The sequence below is a fragment of the Bufo bufo genome, chromosome 1 (assembly GCF_905171765.1).
Source record: "Bufo bufo chromosome 1, aBufBuf1.1, whole genome shotgun sequence".
NCBI classification, from domain to species: Eukaryota; Metazoa; Chordata; class Amphibia; order Anura; family Bufonidae; genus Bufo; species Bufo bufo.
This window is the reverse complement of record NC_053389.1, coordinates 29014954-29038669: the sequence shown is the minus strand read 5'-3', so window position 1 is coordinate 29038669 and position 23716 is coordinate 29014954. Positions and strand designations below refer to the sequence as shown.

General features: G+C 44.7%; 1 protein-coding gene across 1 annotated transcript in view; it reads right to left on the bottom strand.

Annotated features, from left to right (window-relative positions):
* Positions 1–23716, bottom strand: part of LOC120992551 (phospholipase A2 inhibitor and Ly6/PLAUR domain-containing protein-like) — an 86905-nt gene that overhangs the window by 48588 nt on the left and 14601 nt on the right. Inside the window, exons 2-4 of the mRNA XM_040421595.1 lie at positions 12872–12991; positions 6923–7069; positions 1664–1807 (exon numbers count right to left, since the gene is read on the bottom strand). Coding sequence (XP_040277529.1) covers positions 1664–1807; positions 6923–7069; positions 12872–12991 — 411 coding nt within the window. The remainder of the gene's footprint in view (positions 1–1663; positions 1808–6922; positions 7070–12871; positions 12992–23716) is intronic.

Sequence of the window (23716 nt, the reverse complement as noted above, 5' to 3'; positions counted from 1 at the left end):
TGAGGTGTGTATTATGAGGTGCTGCAGCAGCTGAGGTGTGTATTATGAGGTGCTGCAGCAGCTGAGGTGTGTATTATGAGGTGCTGCAGCAGCTGAGGTGTGTATTATGAGGTGCTGCAGCAGCTGAGGTGTGTATAATGAGGTTCTGCAGTAGCTGTGGTGTGTATTATGAGGTTCTGCAGTAGCTGTGGTGTGTATTATGAGGTGCTGCAGCAGCTCAGGTGTGTATTATGAGGTTCTGCAGCAGCTGAGGTGTGAATAATGATGTTCTGCAGCAGCTGAGGTGTGTATTATGAGGTTCTGCAGCAGCTGAGGTGTGTATTATGAGGTGCTGCAGCAGCTGAGGTGTGTGTTAGGAGGTGCTGCAGCAGCTGAGGTGTGTATTATGAGGTTCTGCAGCAGCTCAGGTGTGTATTATGATGTTCTGCAGCAGCTGAGGTGTGTATTATGAGGTTCTGCAGCAGCTGAGGTGTGTATTATGAGGTGCTGCAGCAGCTGAGGTGTGTATAATGAGGTTCTGCAGTAGCTGTGGTGTGTGTTAGGAGGTTCTGCAGCAGCTCAGGTGTGTATTATGAGGTTCTGCAGCAGCTGAGGTGTGTGTTAGGAGGTTCTGCAGCAGCTCAGGTGTGTATTATGAGGTTCTGCAGCAGCTGAGGTGTGTATTATGAGGTTCTGCAGCAGCTGAGGTGTGTATTATGAGGTTCTGCAGCAGCTCAGGTGTGTATTATGAGGTTCTGCAGCAGCTCAGGTGTGTATTATGAGGTTCTGCAGCAGCTGAGGTGTGTATTATGAGGTTCTGCAGCAGCTGAGGTGTGAATAATGATGTTCTGCAGCAGCTGAGATGTGTATTATGGTGTTCTGCAGCAGCTGAGGTGTGTATTATGAGGTGCTGCAGCAGCTGAGGTGTGTATTATGAGGTGCTGCAGCAGCTGAGGTGTGTATTATGAGGTGCTGCAGCAGCTGAGGTGTGTATTATGAGGTGCTGCAGCAGCTGAGGTGTGTATAATGAGGTTCTGCAGTAGCTGTGGTGTGTATTATGAGGTTCTGCAGTAGCTGTGGTGTGTATTATGAGGTGCTGCAGCAGCTCAGGTGTGTATTATGAGGTTCTGCAGCAGCTGAGGTGTGAATAATGATGTTCTGCAGCAGCTGAGGTGTGTATTATGAGGTTCTGCAGCAGCTGAGGTGTGTATTATGAGGTGCTGCAGCAGCTGAGGTGTGTGTTAGGAGGTGCTGCAGCAGCTGAGGTGTGTATTATGAGGTTCTGCAGCAGCTCAGGTGTGTATTATGATGTTCTGCAGCAGCTGAGGTGTGTATTATGAGGTTCTGCAGCAGCTGAGGTGTGTATTATGAGGTTCTGCAGCAGCTGAGGTGTGTATTATGATGTTCTGCAGCAGCTGAGGTGTGTATTATGAGGTTCTGCAGCAGCTGAGGTGTGTATTATGAGGTTCTGCAGCAGCTGAGGTGTGTATTATGGGGTTCTGCAGCAGCTGAGGTGTGTATTATGATGTTCTGCAGCAGCTGATGTGTGTGTTATGAGGTTCTGCAGCAGCTGAGGTGTGTGTTATTTTATAATATCCCTTCAGGGACCCTTGGACCCGGGATTTAAATCATTTATGGTTTATGAAATTAGTTTTGTCTGATACAAAGTGCTGAGGATTTGTACCTTCTGTCATCACGTTGGTCATTAGGATACACTTGTTCTCGTTCCCGGTGCATTCCATGGTGGAGCTTAATTCACAAGACAATCTCCTCTCAGTGTCACAGGATTTACAGAAAACTCCATTTTTGTCCGTTTTTCCTGCTGGGACTTAAAGAAGAATATGGGGGTCATTTATCAAACTGGTGTAAAGGAGAACTGTCTTAGTTTCCCATAGCAGCCAATCAGGTTCCTCCTTTCATTTTGATAAAGATCTCTGAAAAATGAAAGGTGGAATCTGATTGGTTGCTATGGGCAACTAAGCCAGTTTTCCTTTACACCAGTTTGATAAATCTCCCCCTATAAGATTTAGAATTAAGTCATTAACTGTCCTGCGCTTCATGCTGACGCGCCCGACCGATAAAATCGAGAAGCTCCTCATCACTTTAAGCTTTTCCCTAGTCCCAACCCTGCGGCCATTGTCCTGTGTTAACCCTCACCGGCTTAATTACCCCAAAATGGTAGAAAAGAACACCAAAAACCTAAAAAAATCTGAAAATGTAGACCTTGTATGACATTAGCGCCCTGTTATTATAGCACAGTCCTGAGAACTAGAAACAAACCAGCAGAGTTTATGCAACGTTGTCCCCAAGAGGGGCAGTTCTGTGTTTTGGGGGTTTTTAATAGGAAGGGAACAGGGTTTAAAACGCTCTTCAATTTGCTTTGTAGATATTGGTAAGTCCAGTGCATTCGGAAAGTCTTCAGACCCTTTCGCTTTTTCACATTTTGTTATGTTACAGCCTGGCGCTAAAATAGTAGATTTCCCCATTAACCCCTTAGTGACCAGCCTGTTTTGGGCTTTACTGTCGAAGCGTTTTTCATCTTCGCCTTCCAAGAGCTATAACTTTTTTTTTATTTTTCCGTCTATATAGCTGTATGAGGGCTTGTTTTTCGCGGGACAAGTTGTAGTTTTTATTGGCGCCATTTTGAGGTACACATAACTTTCTGATTTTGTTTTTTAATTATTTTCTTGGAGGGAGATGGGAAAAACAGCAATTATGTCCCAGAGTTTTTACGTTATAAATTTTACGTCGTTCATTTTTCAGTATAAATAACATAATAACTTTATGCTATGGGTTAGTACGATTACAGCGATACCAAATACATACAGTTATTTTACGTTTTACTACTTTTGTGCAATAAAACCCCTTTTTTCAAAAGGAACAAAAATCTTTTTGCATCGCCGCTTCCAAAGACTCATAACCTTTTTATTTTTCTTCCTATGGAATTGTGTGAGGGCTTGATTTTTGCGGGACGCCTTGTAGTTTTCATTGGTATCATTTTGGAGTAAATTATTTTTTTAATGGTTTGTTATTGAGTTTTTTTGGTAGCAACTAAGAATTAATTATCAATTCTGTATTTTTTTTTTTTTTTTTTTACAGCATTCACCGTAGGGGATAATTTACATTATGTTTATGTAGTCCGGGTCGTTATGGACGCAACAATACCAAACATATGGGGGAGGTTTTTTTCAATTTTTTTCATTGAAAAATGTATTTTCAATGGAAAAAAAAGCGTATTTTTTAATGGAATTTATTTAATTAATAAATGTTTTTTTTACCACTTAATATTCCTACAAGGGGACTATAACAAATAATATTCCGATTGCTTTTAAAATACTATTCCTATAGTGCAGGGTTTCTCAACTCCGGTCCTCAGGTCCCACCTGCTGCTCATGTTTTCAGGATTTCCTTAGTATTGAGCAGGTGATATAGATGGTGTCAGTGCATCAGGACTTACCACAGGTATTCATTCTGTGGGATATTCTCAAATCTTGACCGGAGCGGAGTTGAGAAACCCTGCTATAATGCATTGCATTTTAATGTCAGTGCTTTACTGACATTGACCAGTAGGCTGCGTCTACAAGTCGCAAACTTTTAATGTGATCATTTCGTCCCACCCCCAATATAACGATGCAGAAAAGGAGGTAAGATTTCTGTCTACGGTGTAATTTGGTTCACGGGGTAATTTGCGTTGTAATTTGCGTTTAATTTCTCTGGTATAAAAATGGTGTTTTGTTACAATGCAACCCATTTACAAAAATAAAATGTGTTTGAAAAAAAATGTGCAATTGCTGAGTAGCAGAATACTATTGGGATGGTGTGCCGGTAATAAGTCTAAGTAGAAACTAGAGGTTTTGAAGAAAAAATAGCTGTCTCTCTGTCAAAAAAGCAAAAACATTTTTTACAGGTCACTGGTTTTGTAACGGAGAACTGCAAGGGCGGACAGGGAACTGAAAGTGGCCCTGGAAAAAATACTAAGAGTTGCCTTGTTTTCTAGTCAGGTCCAAATTGATGGAAGGCAGGGCCAACACAAGTAGGCGGTGCCAGCAGTACAATATTGTGGCACATTATACCACCCCAAAAGAGCCAAATACCACAGTCCATAAAACTTCCACCATCCGGCCGTGAGGAGGCTTCAGCCCACCAGGATATTTCCCTGTAAGGTCTGTGGCCAATCTGGCCCTGGAGAACTGCTTGAATGAGGTTCTGCAGCTGTAATATTAAGTACTCAGCCCCAGCCTCTCACTCCCTCAAGCTTTCCCCGATTAAAGTCACTAGTATCCTACAGAGTTGTTGTTGTTTTTTTTATTCTTTACCAAGCCCCCCCCCCCCCCCCCAGTTCCTCCCAGAGAAATTTGAACGTTTTTATTTTATTTTAGCACAAGGCCACAACATAACAAAATATGAAGAGTGAAACAATCTGAATGCTTTCTGAATGCATTGTACATTGGCAGGAGCCTTGAATGCTACTACTTCTCAATAACACCCACACTTGGAGGTTGGTTCATGGGACAATCCTACAAAAACAGGAACATTTGGGAGATATGATTTTTTGCTCACCCATTCCTTTCAAAGGCAATAATATATAGCCATGGATATCAACTGATGTAATGGAGGTGCATATACACTGAACAAAAATATAAACGCAACACTTTCAGTTTTGTTCCCATTTTGCTTGAGCTGAACTCAAAGATCTGAAGCATTTTCTACATACACAAAAGACCCATTACTCTCAAATATTGTTCACAAATCTGTCGAAATCTGTGTTAGTGAGCACTTCTCCTTTGCCGAGATAATCCATCCCACCTCACAGGTGTGGCATATCAAGGTGCTGATTAGACAGCATGAATATTGCACAGGTGTGCCTTACACTGCCCACTATAAAAGGCCACTCTGAAATGTGCACCGTTTTGACTTACTGGGGGGGTTCAGAAACCCAGTCAGTATCTGGTGTGGTCACCATTTGTCTCACGCAGTGCAACACCTCTCCGTCACATAGAGTTGATCAGGTTGTTGATTGTGGCCTGTGGATGTTGGTCCACTGTTCTTCAATAGCTGTGCGAAGTTACAGAATATTGGCAGGAACTGGAACACGCTGTCGTATACGCCGATCCAGAGCATCCCAAAAAGGCTCAATGGGTGACATGTCCGGTGAGTATGCTGGCCATGCAAGAACTGGGATGTTTTCAGCTTCCAGGAATTCTGTACAGATCCTTACAATATGGGGCCGTGCATTATCATGCTGCAACATGAGGTGATGGTCGTGGACGAATGGCACAACAATAATCCTCAGGATCTCGTCACGGTATCTCTGTGCATTCAAAATGCCATCAATAAAAGGCACCTGTGTTTATTGTCCATAACATACGCCTGCCCATACCATGACCCCACTGCCACCATGAGCCACTCAATCCACAACGTTGACATCAGCAAACCGCTCACCCACACGTCGCCACACACGCTGTCTGCCATCTGCCCTGAGCAGTGAAAACCGTGACTCATCCGTGAACAGAACGCCAGACGCCATCAAATGTGAGCATTTGCCCACTCAAGTCGGTTATGACGACAAACTGCAGTCAGGTCCAGACCCCGATGAGGACGACGAGCATGCAGATGAGCTTCCCTGAGACGGTTTCTGACAGTTTGTGCAGAAATTCTTTGGTTGTGCAAACCGATTGTTGCTGCAGCTGTCCGGGTGGCTGGTCTCAGACGATCATGGATGTGAACATGCTGGACGTGGAGGACCTGGGCTGGTTACACGTGGTCTGCGGTTTTGAGGCCGGTTGGATGTACTGCCAAATTCTCTGAAACGTCTTTGGAGACGGCTTATGGTAGAGAAATGAACATTCATTGCACGGACAACAGCTCTGGTAGACATTCCTGCAGTCAGCATGCCAATTGCACGCTCCCTCAAACGTTGCGACATCTGTGGCATTGTGCTGTGTGATCAAACGGCACATTTCAGAGTGGCCTTTCATTGTGGGCTGTCTAAGGCACAGCTGTGCAATATTCATGCTGTCTAATCAGCACCTTGATATGCCACACCTGTGAGGTGGGATGGATTATCTCGGCAAAGGAGAAGTGCTCACTAACACAGATTTAGACAGATTTGTGAACAATATTTGAGAGTAATGGGTCTTTTGTGTATGTAGAAAATGTTTCAGATCTTTGAGTTCAGCTCTTGCAAAATGGAAGCAAAACCAAAAGTGTTTATATTTTTGTTCAGTGTACATCTAAGGCTACTTTCACATCAGCGTTTTTTGCAGATCCGTCATGGATCAGCAAAAATGCTTCCGTCAAAATAATAATACAACCGTTTGCATCCGTTATGAATGGATCCGGTTGTATGATCTCTAAAATAGCCATGACGGATCCGACACTAAAACCATTGTAAGTCAATGGGGGACCGATCAGTTTTCTTTTGTGTCTGAGAAAACGGATCCGGCACCAATGACTTTAATTGTGTGTCATGCCCCTTGCTCCGCATCCCATGCCGGACAGAAAAACCCAGCTTGCAGCAATTTTCTGCCCGCGATGTGAACACAACCAAATGGAATGGAATGCATTCTGGAGCATTCCGTTCCATTCGGTTCAGTTTTGTCCCCATTGATGATGAATGGGGACATAACTGAAGCGTTTTCCTATGGTATTGAGATCCTGTGAGAGCTTAAGTGAAAAACGCAGATGTGAAAGTGAGCCAAAACCAGTAGTAAGGCCTACTCAGAGATCAGGTGTAATGTAATCTGCACCCATTCTGTGTTTTTGACCTGCACCTGGTTTTGGCTCACAATAACTGATGGAAAAAACTGACCAAATAACTGAAGTGTGAACTCAAGCTATTTGAAACTCCACCATGAGCCCTCTAAAATTAACCCTTTGCAAGATTCCAAAAAGATTTCCTTTCAGGATGTCTCGATGTATTGTTCCTTTAAGAGGTACTTACATGTTGGCGATGGAGGAGAACAGTCACTGGTGAAGCAGCAAGTACTACTGAGCTTCTTTTTACTGAAGGCTGTGGTCAGGCTGTCAGAGTAACCACACATTCTCCTTTGCCCACAATGCCGTCTGAACGTCACCATTTCTTTTCCATCTACAAATAGAAGAACATGTAACCTAGAAGAAAAAACACTTCAACCATGCTGCAGAGGTACAGATATTGCAGAGGTGTAACCTGATGCCCCTGGGCCCCATTATGAAATCTTTACCAGATACCCCATCTTCTTTGTAGTGTAGCAAAAGAAGCTTATATGACTCAGTCCCGCCTATAGCCAAGCCCTTGAGGAGCTGCGAGGTTACTACGACATCTTTGCCAAGGTGCCTGAGACAGTCCAGTAGCTAGGTGCTACATAATATCTCACCAACACTATAATATGGCCATAAGGCTCTGGTCAGATTGTGCTTGAGCCCTATATGGGTAAGTAAAATGCTTGTTTTTACTGTTCAAGGGGTTGTCCAGCTTTTTGGAATTTTTTAACTACAATTAGAAGTGTGTTGTAACTGATTAAAAAAATCATATTCATCTTCTCCGTTCAGTTGCCTTCTAGTCTCTGTACTGTAAACTTTGGGACGGACAGGCTCAAACAGTATGTGCCGCTGCAGCCAAGGACTGGCCTTAGCTGTGACCACTGCTAGGTCACAAATTTCTTGGGGATACTTCACCAACTGAGCCCATACAGAAGTTTACAGAATAGGAACTGGTAAACCTCTAGGGAGGCATAACACTCTCCTAGTGAAAGCTAAAGAAAGCCCAAAAGGTTGGACAATCCCTTTAAGCCATACTAGCGTGTAGACAGTACATTAGACTATATATTTGGTGGTTGACCACAGCCATTGGCCAAATGAGCCTATGACCCTGGATTTGAGCTGCTCTCTTGGCTACGATAATTATTGCTGGAGGAACTTTGGTCAGGTCTCATATTTTCCTTGCAGCTGTATGAGAAACACAACACGATGCCTGTAAAATTGAAAGGGAAACCTTGTAAATTGAACCCTCAAGTGTGGGAGCTTATGTAAATTAGTATGCATGATAGAGGACATCCCAAGTGGAAGACCCCTTTGATACCTTCCCTATTCTAAATTAAGCTAAAGAATTGGTAGCTAGCAGTAGACTCGAGAATCGGTTCGGCTCAGGTTCACAGAATTTTTTAAAAAGTTTGGTTCGGACCTGAAACAGGCCGAACCGAAGTTGCTCCAATTGCCTTGAAAATTGGTATATAACACCCTTTATACTCCCATCCCCCCCCCCCCCCAAGCTCTGGAAAGCAATGACAGCAATAGTAAATGATGTCTGAGTGACAGTGACATACATAGCTATGTGTAAACGCACATTTGACGGTGTAAACATACTGCATGTTTAATAATACCCTGCGCTGGCACATGTCTCATGCTTTTTCATCTTCCAAAGCTTTAAAAAATGATTGCTTATTTGGGACAGGTGATGTTTAAACACACACTGTGTTATGGGATAAAAAAATAAAAAAAAGTGGCTTGGTTGTCCAAGCGTCCAAAAATCATACCTTGACCTTAAGTCAGAAAGGGGATGGATATAGTGATATGCGACCGCAATAGTAGCGACAGCAAAAGTAGCACAGCATGAAACATACAAGGTTGTCTATGGGTAGAGGTAGTAGAGGTGTTAATAGTGGTGATAGTAGGGGAAGAGAGAAGAAGAAATAGAGCGTGCGCTGTGCCAGTTTGGGCCACTGTTCCAGTCTGCTTGCCCAGAAATCCATGTGGTCAGGGAACAGGGTATGTGACAGAGACTGTCTAGAGTTTAGGTAGGCCTGAACCTGGACATTGAGGTGGGAGCTGTCGGCCTCTCCCGGGCACATGGAAAAACTGCTCCATCATGTTGAGGTGACTGAAATGGCTGCTGCTGGTGGTGGTGGCGGGAGGGGGGTGACTCTACAGTGCAGCACAAAATACTACCAGCTCCACAGTATGAAATTGTATCATCAACCCTCTCCTCAAGGCAAACGCTGACTGCTTCCACACAAGTTGTAAACAGGGAGACTCTCTTGCCTATTTGCCGTAGGGCTTGGTTGGGTTTTCTTGCCACTTCTTGGGAAAAAGAAAGGTGCCCCTCTAGGAACGGGCGGTGAAGACTGAGAGGACTCCACTGAAAGATTTCTCTGAGGCTGCAAGGAGGTGGAGCAGCAGGAACGCTGTGACCTCTGGCTCCAAGGCACAGTGACTCCAAAGTCACCTCCACGTCATCCTGCTTCAACCGAGAGGAGGAGTGAGCCATCCAATCTACAATCTCATCCTCTTTCTCCTCAACGATAATGTTGCGCTCTTTCTGAAGCTAGCAGGGACAACTGTGGCCTACTACTACGCCTACTACTACGCCTACTACTACGCCTACTACTACGCCTACTACTACTACTACTACTACTACTTGGATAGTTGGTGCTGCTACTACTCACATTCTAGCTCTGGGTCTTTTGTATGGAACCCTTCTGTAGTCCAGACATATTTGGGTTACCCTCTCGGATAATATTGTGCAATACCCCATGTATTGGTGTAGTAATCACGTATAAGGCTACTTTCACACTGGTGTTTTGGCTTTCTGTTTGGGAGATCCATTCAGGGCTCTCACATTTGGTCCAAAACGGATCAGTTTAGCCCTAATGCATTCTGAATGGAAAAGGATCCGCTCAGAATGCATCAGTTTGCCTCCGTTCCGTCTCCATTCCGCTTTGGAGGCGGACACCAAAACGCTGCTTGATTTATACAAATGTGCAGCACTCCAGGTTTTTGTATCCTGCAGAGTCCAGTAAAAAATGCATACGTTAACGTATATGTTTTTTCCTACCATGGGACTGTATGGTGAACGGATGCCCCTGTACGGCATCAGTTTGAGGCATCTGTTAACGCATACAATTTTGGTATGCATTAAATGCATGGCACAAATAGAATATGAACCCAGCCCTAGTGTTAGAATAAGCACCAGTACACAGCGGAGCAGCGTGGCGGAGAGGGGAGGCCACCATGTACTGACAGAGCGCTACCTGGTCCTGGTGGTCAGGGGTGAGGACTGTGTTTCAAAAGGATCATTTATCTATTGGGAAATACAGGGCACAGTATAATACACTAGAATCTATATAATATAAAGATATTAGCCCTACCCCCCAATATTAATACAATTAGGGGGACATTTATTATATAGAAATACGTCTATATTAGAAGTATTTCTGACACAGATTGTGGCGCAAAGGTCCTTAGCACCGCAATCTGTATCTTTTCCCGCTCATGCCAGGTCTAAAAAAAGTGGCGTGGGCAGGGAAAGGGATACAGTTATGGCTATCCAGATATTGGATACCACCGCTATACAGTGATAACACCGCCATACAATGATAAAACAACCATACAGTGACCGGATAAAAGGGTATAAGAGGGCACAGTACAGGGACTGACTAGGGGCACTGTACAGGGTGTGGTAAGAGGGCCCAATGCAGGGTACAAAGGGGCACAGTACGAGGTGAGGGGCACAGTACTTGGTGGAAGACACAGAACAGGGTGGGGGTCACAGTCACATGACCCTGTGACGTTAGAAGGTCCTTATGGTGAATGCGGTTCAGATGCCACCATAATGAGAGGCAGAAGAGTGAGACAGGGGCCCTGGATGGACAGGAGGGGTGGACACAGCAATAGGGTTGCCACCTTTCCCAACAAAAAATACCGGGCAAGTTAAGCCACAACCAAAGGGTGTGTGGTTGTGGGGTCGTGGCTTAACACGGGTGTGAAGTCGCTGTCATACTGTGGCTCCCCAGGAGTATTAAAGCCCCCTTCAGCGCCCCCAGTAATAGTAATGCACCCAGTAATAGTAATGTCCCATTAGTGTCCCCTCAGTAATAGTAATGCCCCCATTAGTGTGCCCCAGTAAGAGTAATGGCCCTATTAGTGTGACCTAGAATGTATAATGCCCCCTATTAGTGCCCCCCAGTAAGAAAAATGCCCCCAGTAAGAGTAATGACCCTATTAGTGCCACCCATCAAGAATAATGCCCCTATTAGTGACCCCCCAATTAGAGTAATGTGGCCCTCATCCCCCGAGAACTGTCATTTGGGGCCGACACACTGACTGTAGAGTGTTGTGTGAGAGTCCGGCAGCTTTCCTGGGCCCGGTAACGGAGACCGGGGGAGAGGGGAGGTGATAAGAAAGGAGCGCAGCAGAAGAGCCAGGGACGGGAGGAGCGCAGGCCCGCGGCTCATCTCATTGTTATCCGGCCTGATCTGGGAGTGAGAGCGGCTCAGTCCCGGCGCGGCTGCCTTGCTGTGGAGCGAGGGTTTGCTGCTCTCCTTCAGCAGCGTCTTCATGCTCCTGCTCCTGACCACCCGCAGCTCCCAGCTTCCAATCCATGCTGACCGGCGGCCTCGACCTATTAAGGTTCGAGCCGATCCCGGAGTGCCGGCCGCTCACAGCTTGCCGCCGCTCACTCACTGCCAGCAGTCAGGACCGTCTGCACTGCAGTTTGAAATGAATCTTGTGCCTGGGTCTGAGAAAGGCTTGTACCCGGGGCACAGGATTACAAACCCAGACTGTCTGGGTCATTCCCGTACAGGTGGCAACCCTACACAGCAAGTAAGTGGAAGGGGGATTCATACAACAAGTAGTGGCAGGAGGTCTGTGCAGGGCAGCAATAGGAGATAGGAGGGTGGAACAGGAGCTCTGGATACATGAGGAAGGAAAGTAGACAGCAGGGGCTCCATGAGGATGAGATAGGACAGGATATGGGGGGGAGGGGCAGGTGTCATGGAGGCAAACTGCTTAATAGAACAGTAAAACAACTAAATAGAATGAAGCAGCATCCAGCAGCAGATCGAAGAGTCCCCCCCCCCTTCCTGTCCCACAGAGAAGAGACAGTCACAGTGCAGACTCACTGACAACCTGTGTTCACACTTCCGCTCCAGCCCTGCCGGTCTCTCTCCTCAGGCAGCATGTCCTGTGTAGATGGGGCGTGTCTGAGTCTCTGCAGCAGCCGGCCTCATGTGACTCAGAAGGCCCACCAAAGGGGTACTGCGTAAGTGAAATGACAGCAATGAGAGCTTCCATCTATATTGATGGAAGTGCTCATAGCAGCTCAGTGGGCCCCCCCAGGAGCATTGAGCCCCGAAACTTGCCCGGGTTTGCCGGGTTATGACGCCGGCCCTGTGCGCTACCCTATGTAGTTGTGTAGTAATCATGTATATGCTGGTTTGAATATATTTAACAACCCCCAAAAAATTTACACCGTGTGAAGATAGAAATTAAGGGAAATGGATTTCAACCCACATTCGTTATCACTCAACGATAATTTGGTGCAGTATCCTGTGTGTTGGTGTACTGGTTAGCTATATGCTGGTTTAATTAAATTGAACGACCCCTCAAAAAAATAAAGTTCCAACCCTGTGGAAATACAATAAATGGAAACAGACGATTGAGGCCTGACGCTTAATATCACATTATCATTCACAGGTAAATTAGTGCACTATCCTGTGTATTGGTGTACTGATTACTTATATGTTGGTTTAATTAAATTCAATACCCTTCCCCCCCAAAAAAATTAAAAAATATCGGGAACTGTGTATAGAACGGATTTAGCCCTAATATTATGTTATCAATCACTAATTTGTAGGGTTTTTTAAACTTAAAACTAAAAACTAAAAAAATTAAGTATGTGAGATTACTTGATCAGGTATTCTATATGCTATACTGATGGTAGAACACGTGTTGTACAGTTTTCGCTTCCTTTCATGTATTTTATTTTTTTATCCCACTCATTGTCATTGCTAAAGACTTCTCAACCTTCCCCACCCGACTGGACAACCCCTTTACTTTCATGGGCCGATATCAATATTGTTTTTTGAGCTGCTGAATATCATATCTTGCCAATTTATGTTTCATGGCTCACCTTTGGTGTCACTTTCTAAGGTTGTAACACAAACATCGTCTTCAGGAGGACAAGTGACTTTGTTTCCTTGGCAAGATTTCTCACCTTCCACATTACATTCCACACACGTTAGAGAAGAGCCTGAAAGGTATAAATGAAGACAATTACCACAATAGAAATTCAGAGATCAAAGCTGGTTTAAATGTCCAAGACTTGGCGCTCTCAAACTGCAGCCCTTGAACTGGCAAGGGGATTTGTGATCTACAAGTGAAGGTAATTGGTAAAGATTACACCCTGTCCTATATACCATTATGCATTAATATACTATCGATCAGGAGACTGAATACTGAAGTCCCCTATGGAATATGAACTCATTATCAAACATGATGAAAAAAAAGCAAAAATGTCTTATTTTTGTTCATTCCGCCCTTAAAAAAAATGGAATAACAAGTCATCAACAAGTCCTATGAATCCCAAATGATCAATGAAAACTTAAAGTCATCCCTCAAAAAAAAGTCCTTCGTCAACATACAGTAAAAAGAAAAATGGTATGGGCCTTGGAAAGAGTGGCACAAAAAATAAACTATGAGGGTCAATTACTAAATAGAAATACTCCTAAATTTGGCATAGCTCTGGCGCAGATTGCGGCGCAAAGGATCTGACTTCTCCCTGCTCACACCAGGTCTACAAAAGTGGGCATGTCATGGGCGGGGAAAGGGGCGGGCCGGCAGGCCTGTTTCATTTACCACAGATTTTAGGATGTTTTTAAAGATATCCCATTTTGTGTCTGTATTTGTGAGGACTTTGTCCCAGTTAGTTAGGCCTATGGCCTCTCTTAGTTGGCTAAATTTAGCTTTTTTGAAGTTTTGGTATTTTTGTTCCTCCCTGTAGAAACGCTCTTTTAAAAGATAATTGGAAGGTTATTACTTTATGGTCACTATTTCCCAGGTGTCCCCCAACCTGCACATCTGTTGTTCTGTTGGGCCTATTGGTTAATACTAAGTCCAGTATGGCCGTCCCTCTAGTCGGGTCCTGAACCAGTTGGGAAAGGTAATTGTCTTTGGTTATTGCCAAGAACCTGTTTCCCTTATGAGATGTACAAGTTTCAGTTTCCCAGTCTATATCTGGGTAGTTGAAGTCCCCCATAATAACCACCTCATTATGATTTGCCGCCTCGTCTATCTCGTTTAGTAGTAGATTTTCTGTGGACTCTGGTATATTAGGTGGTTTATAATAAACTCCTATTAGTAATTTATTGTTGTTTTTAGCTCCATGTATCTCCACCCATAGTGACTCCACATGTTCATGTCCCTCACTTATATCTTCCCGGAGTGTGGGCTTTAGACAGGACTTTACATAAAGGCAGACCCCTCCCCCTCTCCAGTTTTGACGATCCTTTCTAAACAGACTGTAACCTTGTACATTAACCGCCCAGTCATAGCTATCATCCAGCCATGTCTCAGTTATTCCCACTATGTCATAGTCCTCCTCACACATCACTAATTCCAGTTCACCAGTTTTATTAGTCAGGCTTCTGGCATTAGTATACATACATTTGAGAGGTTTATGTATATTTTTTACCCTACACCTTTCCTTCTGAACTATTCTAGTCCCTCCTTCCATTCCTCCCCCAGTCCCACTTCCTCGCCCCCGGTCTCTATCTGCACTATCTTCCCCTCCTATAGTGTAATTTCCCTCCCACCAGTCCCTAGTTTAAACACTCCTCCAACCTTCTAGCCATCTTTCTCCCCAGCACAGCTGCCCCTTCCCCATTGAGGTGCAGCCCGTCCCTACGATAGAGCCTGTAGCTGATAGAAAAGTCGGCCCAGTTCTCCAGGAACCCAAACCCCTCCTTCCTACACCAGTTCTTGAGCCACTTGTTAATCTCCCTAATCTCCCATTGCCTTTCTTGTGTGGCTCGTGGTACAGGCAGTATTTCGGAAAATACTACCTTTGAGGTCCTTGCCCTTAGCTTTTGACCTAAATCCCTGAAATCATTTTTAAGGACTCTCCACCTACCTCTAACTTTGTCATTGGTTCCGATATGGACCATGACCGCTGGATCGTCTCCAGCCCCTCCCAGTAATCTGTCAACCCGATCCTGATCAGGATTCAAATGTAATACGTTTTCACACGTTTTTCCGGATCCGGCGGGCAGGATTAAAACAACGCTAGTGTGAAAGTAGCCTGAATCATGAGTGTTAACTCTACTACATCTGTAAGTCTGCAATTGTAATGACCATCAGAATAAGTTAACATCATTTATACCACACGGTGAAGGCTGTAAATAAAAAGAAACCCTAACAGCAATTCTGTTCCAAAACAATGCATTATATGTAGCCCAAAATAGTGCCAATAAATGTACAGCTCGTCCCACAAAAACAAGCTCTTAAACGGTAGGTCGTTGTTACAGTAAAAAAACGAATCAAAGCCACTGTGTTATTAAGTACCAAATTAGGGTGTGTCTGTAAGGGGCTACGTAAGGACTCACTGTCAATTGGTGGATAGGATTCGGAAGCTTACTCCATTTTTCAGCTTTTACGACTTGGGGACATTTTCTAGTGGGCTCACATTTCTTCTGCAGTGGCCACTAGAGGAAAAATATGGTATGACATGGTGCTCATTTAACTAATTTGCTGACAGTGCAATCTAGCAGGCTGGCCTTCCAGGAGCTGATGGATCACCTGTTTGGTCTCACATCTCCAGTGAGACTCCCCACCCATCAACAATGCTGCTTAAGCATTCGCCCACAGCCTTTTACCCTGGTGGCCAGGCCCTCCTTTGCTCGCCCAGTTTGCCCTGTCCTATACAATTACTGCCCAAAGGTATTAGTAAGGCTACTTTCACACTTGCGTTGTTCTTTTCCGGCATAGAGTTCCGTCACAGGGGCTCTATACCGGAAAATAACTGATCAGGTATGTCCCTATGCATTCTGAATGGAGAGTAATCCGTTCAGTTTGCATCAGGATGTCTTCAGTTCAGTCGTTTTGACTGATCAGGCAAAAGAGAAAACCGTAGCATGCTACGGTTTTATCTCCGGCTAAAAAAACTGAAGACTTGCCTGAATGCCGGATCAGGCATTTTTTCCCATAGGAATGTATTAGTGCCGGATCCGGCATTCAGAATACCGGAATGCCGGATCCGTCCTTCCGGTATGCGCATGCGCAGACTGAAAAAAAGGTGAAAAAATAAATGCCGGATCCGTTTTTGCCGGATGACACCGGAAAGATGGATCCGGCATTTCAATGCATTTTTTCGACTGATCAGGCATTTTTAAGACTGATCAGGATCCTGATCAGTCTTACTAATGCCATCAGTTAGCATACATTTTGCCTGATCCGGCAGGCAGTTCCGGCGACGGAACAGCTTGCCGGATCTCTCTGCCGCAAGTGTGAAAGTAGCCTAACATGAGGGGTCAGCAGCAGTACAAAAGATACACCCAACAGCCCTGGTCTTCTGTATAACTGCATTTTATATAAACCAGTCAGCTCTATTAAAGGCCCATGCTGGTGGGCAGGATCTCCCTCTTGTACTGATGAGGTAGTCCTTACCTTAGGCACAGGGCCGTCTTTGCCCCAGGGCAAAAGGGGCAGCTGCCCCGGGCCCAGTTGCTCCTGGGGGCCCAAGGGAGCTCCGTTTCCCGACTCCCATTCACTAGTGACTGCGTCGCTAGGTTAAAACATTCGGGGCCTGGGCCCCTGATGTTTTGTCCCAGGCCCCAAATGTCCTGCCTGCCTGCTAGATACAACTGTATTGCCGTACACAGAACGGCAATACAATTGAATCTAATACACTGGGAAGAGGTGAAGGACCTGTGGTGACATCACAGGTCATGTGATCAGCAAAATAGGCTGTGGTAGGATGACCTGGATGATGTCACCATCATGTGACCAGTGCAGGATTGGACCGGAGTGAAAAGGAGAAGGAGCCTAATGGTGATGTCTGTACATGAGGAGAGGTAAGTTAAGGGAGAGGCAGAGCAATGCTGGGGGTTGTAGTTATTTAACTAGGCTGCATGTTAGGGCTGAAGGGAGGGATGTTATTGACATGGAACTGTGTGCTTGAGGTGGCTGGGGGAGGGACTGATGTTATTTACATGGGACTGTATGTTGAAAGTGGATGGTGGGGGGGGATGATGTTTATGTACATGGGACTTAATGTTTAGGCTACGTTCACAATTGCGTTTGGGGATCCGCTTGTGAGATCCGTTTCAAGGCTCTCACAAGCAGCCCCAAATGCATCAGTTTAACCCCAATGCATTCTGAATGGATGTGGATCCATTCAGAATGCATTCGTTCGGCTCCGTACGGCCCCCCGTTCCGTTTTGGAGGCGGACCCCAAAATGCTGCAAGCAGCGTTTTTGTGTCCGCATGGCCTTGCGGAGCCAAACGGATCCGTCCTGACTTACAATGTAAGTAAATGGGGACGGATCCCTTTGCATTGACACAAAATGGTGCAATTGTAAACGTATCCGTCCCCCATTGACTTTCAATGTAAGTCAGGACGGATCCGTATTGGGACTTAGAAATTCAAATCTAATACAAACAAATCGGTCCTGAACGGATGCATTAGTTTGTATTATCGGTGCGGATCCGTCCTGTACAAGTACAGGACAGATCCGCACGAACGCAAGTGTGAAAGTAACCTTAGGGGGTGATGTTTACATGGGACTGTGCGTTGGAGGCGGCTGGGGAGGAGGTGATGTTATTTACATGGGACTGTATGGTGGAGGGAGGATTATAACTGCAGGGGGCACTGCAGATCCAGGGGACATTATAGGCGGTCTTATTACTACTGGGGGCTCTATAGGAGGGTCTTATAGATCCGCCTTATTTCTACTAAGCGCACTATGGGGGCCTTATTACTACTGAGGGGTCTGTAGGGAGCTTTATTACCACTGGGGGAACAATAGGGGGCCTTATTTCTACTGGGGACTCTGTGAGGGTATTATTAATATGGGAGCGCTCTTCTAATAATGGGGGCATTGTTGAGGAGCATTATCACGGTTGGGGCAGTGTTACGAGGGCATTCTAGAAGGGAATTACTATTGGTGGGACTATGAGGAGCACTATTACTATGGGGGGCAGTAATGTTTCTTCAGAATAGTATTTGGGGGTATTGGGGGGGGGGGGGGGGGGTAACTAAAGGCTCATGGGCCCCGGTGCAAGAGTTCAGCTTGGGCCCCCCTTCCCTCAGTGCTTTGTGTGTCTTATGTGGCACAAGGGTCTTTGGGCCCCTTCATGCTCCTGGGCCCGGTAGCGACTGCTACCTCTGCACCCCCTATAGCTACACCCCTGGGGGGGGGGGGGGGGGGCACAGCAAGCAGCAGGATAACACTGTGGGGACTCCAGTTGGGGGATAATGATAGAATGTGAGGAAGCTAAGATGTCTGTGTGTCACACTCTGCAGAGACGAGGCGGCTGAGAGAAGTTGTCCAGACTGAGTGGAGAAGATGATGAGAGAGAAGATCTACAGAGAAGATGATGACAGAGAGTAGACGTCACCTGGAGGCCCTGGACGTGACAGGTAAGTGCTGCTGTATAGCAAGTACAGCAAAGTGGGGGGGGGGGGGGGGGGGTCCAGGGGGCCCAAGTAAATTCTTGCCCAGGGTCCAATCAATATTAAAGACGGCCCTGCTTAGGCAGATTTCAGACGAGTGTGTTAATTAAACACAGTTCATGTGATGGCCACATTTCCCTGAGGGACCTTGGCTTAGCTGACTTGAACTCACTGTATCTTACTGAGCTCTTTCTGAGTTTCAGCCTCACCGTGAGTCTACTGTCTTGTATTCACATGATGCTGGGAGAACGGAAAAGTAGACCTTTGGTCAGGTTGGAACTCACAGCATCGTAGATCACTATGATACAGAGAGTTAAGGTCAGGCAAACTGTGGTTGGTACAAGAAAATGTGGCCATCACATGGACTGAACACTCTCACTTAAAACATGCCCTACTCACCCCTGTGGCAGTTTTGAATTTGTTACCCAGCAGCTACTGTATTTCGACCCTCCTCCATCATTTATAATGCAACGGATGTCTTTTAGAAATGAGTGAATTGATTCTAAACTATTCAAATTCATTCTGAATTTCCTAAAAAAAACTTTTGGGACTTATTTTTGACGAATATGAAACTTTTGGGACTTATTTTTGACGAATCAAATACTCTGTAAATTGGCATCTACCGTTTTACAGATCATTCAGAACTTCAGAAGACAGCAGGGCAGATGAAGAAGTGGGAACACATGACTGGCCAGTGGGCTTGCCTATGATGCCTTGCAGTCAACCTCAACCAATTATTTATACGGACACGTGTAGGGGGCACTATATAAGACCTCAACCAGGACATGTGTGTTTTTTCTGAGCTTGTACATTGCTGGTATAGGGGGACAGAAAGAAAAGAGATCTTAACTGTAAACACCAATTACAGCTAGTTAATAGTAAGTTACATTTAACTAATTGACAGAGATAGGTTATAGAGACAGGAAAAGAGTCAGTGTAGTGTGTCACAGTGTACTCATGAATGCTGTATCAACATTTAAAGCTATGCAACTCAATTTTTATCAATTTGTATCCCACCCAATCTACATCCCTTAATTCCCAATCATAGACACAGATCTTTTAAAATATTGATCCCGGTGCTGATAGTTTATTGTCTAATGCCATTTTCTGCCTCACAGTTGTAGTATAGTGTACTGGACTCCAATAATCTTTTCACTAAATCAGTTATAACAGTGATAACTTTCTGGGTACAGATAATGTAGTAGATGTCACCTGCAGTCCTATGTAACACCTCAGATAACACAGTGATAACTCTCTGGGTACAGATAATGTAGTAGATGTCACCTGCAGTCCTATGTAACACCTCAGATAACACAATGATAACTCTCTGAGTACAGATAATGTAGTAGATGTCACCTGCAGTCCTATGTAACACCTCAGATAACACAGTGATAACTCTCTGGGTACAGATAATGTAGTAGATGTCACCTGCAGTCCTATGTAACACCTCAGATAACACAGTGATAACTCTCTGGGTACAGATAATGTAGTAGATGTCACCTGCAGTCCTATGTAACACCTCAGATAACACAGTGATAACTCTCTGGGTACAGATAATGTAGTAGATGTCACCTGCAGTCCTATGTAACACCTCAGATAACACAGTGATAACTCTCTGGGTACAGATAATGTAGTCGATGTCACCTGCAGTCCTATGTAACACCTCAGATAACACAGTGATAACTCTCTGGTACAGATAATGTAGTAGATGTTACCTGCAGTCCTATGTAACACCTCAGATAACACAGTGATAACTCTCTGGGTACAGATAATGTAGTAGATGTCACCTGCAGTCCTATGTAACACCTCAGATAACACAGTGATAACTCTCTGGGTACAGATAATGTAGTCAATGTCACCTGCAGTCCTATGTAACACCTCAGATAACACAGTGATAACTCTCTGGGTACAGATAATGTAGTCGATGTCACCTGCAGTCCTATGTAACACCTCAGATAACACAGTGATAACTCTCTGGGTACAGATAATGTAGTAGATTTCACCTGCAGTCCTATGTAACACCTCAGATAACACAGTGATAACTCTCTGGGTACGGATAATGTAGTAGATGTCACCTGCAGTCCTATGTAACACCTCAGATAGCACAGTGATAACTCTCTGGGTACAGATAATGTAGTAGATGTCACCTGCAGTCCTATGTAACACCTCAGATAACACAGTGATAACTCTCTGGGTACAGATAATGTAGTAGATGTCACCTGCAGTCCTATGAAACAACTCAGACAGTGATCTGTGTCCAAATAATGTAGTAGGTTTCACCTGCAGTCCTGTGCAACACCTCAAATGACACACTGATCTGAGTAGAAATAATGTAGTAGATCTTTCCTGCAGTCCTGTGTAACACCACAGATAACATAGTGATAACTCTTTGAGTACAAATAGTATAGTAGATGTCGCCTGCAGTCCTAGACAATACCACAGAATACACGTAATATAGATATCACCTGCCTGGCTGAAGACTTACTGAGGGGTCAGGGCCACCTGTAACTGGGGCCGGAGCTCCAGCTGCAGCTTCACACGAGCTGATGGGGACCTCATTGAAGGAGGGAGGAGGCCTGATGCTTCTGCTGCCTGGAACCTACTATCATTATCATTCCACCTATGCCTTCCCTGTTAGTCCACAACTTTAAGCAGTTACAGCTGAAAGTTGTAGAGCTGTGTGACCCACCTCTTAGTGGACCCAAAGTGACTCCCTCACAATTGTGGGCTGCTTGTGTGCAAAATTATTCCTGTGGGTCTACAACCTTTTTTTCCGAGGTTAGCTTTGTCTCTGCTCTGCCCCTCACAAACAGAGAGAGACAGGCAGAGTTTCTGAAGGACCTAAGAAGTTCTGGGACTGGGGAGCAGTCATGTGATTTTGTCAGAGGGCCCACCATAAAATCCTCCGGTGCTCCGGTAAGCCAGTCCGATGCTGATTATTATCAGCGGAAGCTGATGAGAATGTGGATTAGATGGCTCACTCCTCTTCTCAGTCACATCAGGATGACGTGGAGGTCACCTCTGAGTCTGACATCCTGCTTTCAAGCCAGAGGTCAGGGCATGGCTCTTGCTCCTCCTCCTTGCAGCCCCATAGAAGTCTTTCACTTGAATCATCTCTGTTTTTTTCTGCCCCTCCTAGTGGAGTGACTTCTTTTCTAATAAAGATAACACCCTTTGTGTTATAAAAGATATTGAAGGTAATATTCCTGATGATGAGTTGTATGAGAACAGTCAGCATTTGGTATGTCAAGAGAAAGAGTTTCAGGCAGAAGTGGAGGACATGATAACTGAAATGCATAGCTACAATGGTGGTGGTGGTAGTGGCACTTGTAGAGGTGGTGGTAGGAACATATGTAGCCTTGGTGGTAGCAAATACAGAGGTGACAAGACATATCACGGCCTGAGAAAGTTCTGAGGATGATGACGATGATGACTAGTGAGGACTTTGCTGCCATTCCTCTCTCTCCTTTCATATGTGTAAACTGAAGTGTTGTCGTGCCATCTTAAAACTGATGAGAGAAGCCACACGGCAGATCAGTCGTTAATATGCATCAAATTTACCACTGGGTGTCTCCCCGCCATGTGCAGCTGGGCAGCTTAGTCACTGACAATGGCAGGAACATCATGGCTGTGCTGCATTTGGAAGATCTAACACATATTCCCTGCATGGTGCACGCCTTCAATTTGGTGGCCTAACTCTTTTTAAAAACATATTGGGGCTTGCAGAAGTTGCTGGCCATGTCCAGGACAGTACCTCGACATTTCAGACATATATATATACAGTACAGACCAAAAGTTTGGACACACCTTCTCATTCAAAGAGTTTTCTTTATTTTCATGACTATGAAGGCATCAAAACTATGAATTAACACGTGGAATTATATACATAACAAACAAGTGTGAAACAACTGAAAATATGTCATATTCTAGGTTCTTCAAAGTAGCCACCTTTTGCTTTGATTACTGCTTTGCACACTCTTGGCATACTCTTGATGAGCTTCAAGAGGTAGTCCCCTGAAATGGTCTTCCAACAGTCTTGAAGGAGTTCCCAGAGATGCTTAGCACTTGTTGGCCCTTTTGCCTTCACTCTGCGGTCCAGCTCACCCCAAACCATCTTGATTGGGTTCAGGTCCGGTGACTGTGGAGGCCAGGTCATCTGGCGCAGCAACCCATCACTCTCCTTCATGGTCAAATAGCCCTTACTTTCATAGTTTTCCCAATTTTTCAGCTGACTGACTGACCTTCATTTCTTAAAGTAATGATGGCCACTCGTTTTTCTTTACTTAGCTGCTTTTTTCTTGCCATAATACAAATTCTAACAGTCTATTCACTAGGACTATCAGCTGTGTATCCACCTGACTTCTCCTCAACGCCACTGATGGTCCGAACCCCATTTATAAGGCAAGAAATCCCACTTATTAAACCTGACAGGGCACACCTGTGAAGTGAAAACCATTTCAGGGGACTACCTCTTGAAGCTCATCAAGAGAATGCCAAGAGTGTACAAAGCAGTAATCAAAGCAAAAGGTGGCTACTTTGAAGAACCTAGAATATGACATATTTTCAGTTGTTTCACACTTGTTTGTTATGTATATAATTCCACATGTGTTAATTCATAGTTTTGATGCCTTCAGTGTGAATCTACAATTCTCATAGTCATGAAAATAAAGAAAACTCTTTGAATGAGAAGGTGTGTCCAAACTTTTGGTCTGTACTGTATATGGCTACAAATGTCCTCCTGGACTTGCAGCTATAGAAGAACGTTCTGCCTTTATGCCGCTTGATCCGCAAAGTTCCAATTCACTGGAATTCCACCTTGCAGAGCCCTCTCTCCTTCTGTACCAGTTTGTAACTCGTCTTGTTCATGCGTAGTAGTGATGAGCGGCAGGGGTCATATTCGAATTCGTGATATTTCGCGAATATTTTGTAGAATATTCGTCGAATATTCGCGAATTCGAATATTCGTTATATTCTACATTCTTTTTTTGACTCGAAAATTGGTAAGGTAATGATCTCGTAATATGATCATGATCGTGATCAATAGAGGCGTGGGTCAAAAATGAATATATAGCACTGTGGAATATAGTGCTATATATTAGTTTTTTGGAATATTCTTAATTTTTTTCCATCTGAAGTCATGATTCCTCCCTGCTTAAGTTGCTTGTGGGCCAATGACTCATTGGCCCACAAGCAAGAAGCAGGGAGGAATCATGTGTTCAGATGGAAAAAATGACGAATATTCGAAAAACGAATATATAGCACTATATTCAAAATATTCGCGAATTCTCGAAGTGACGATATTCGTGA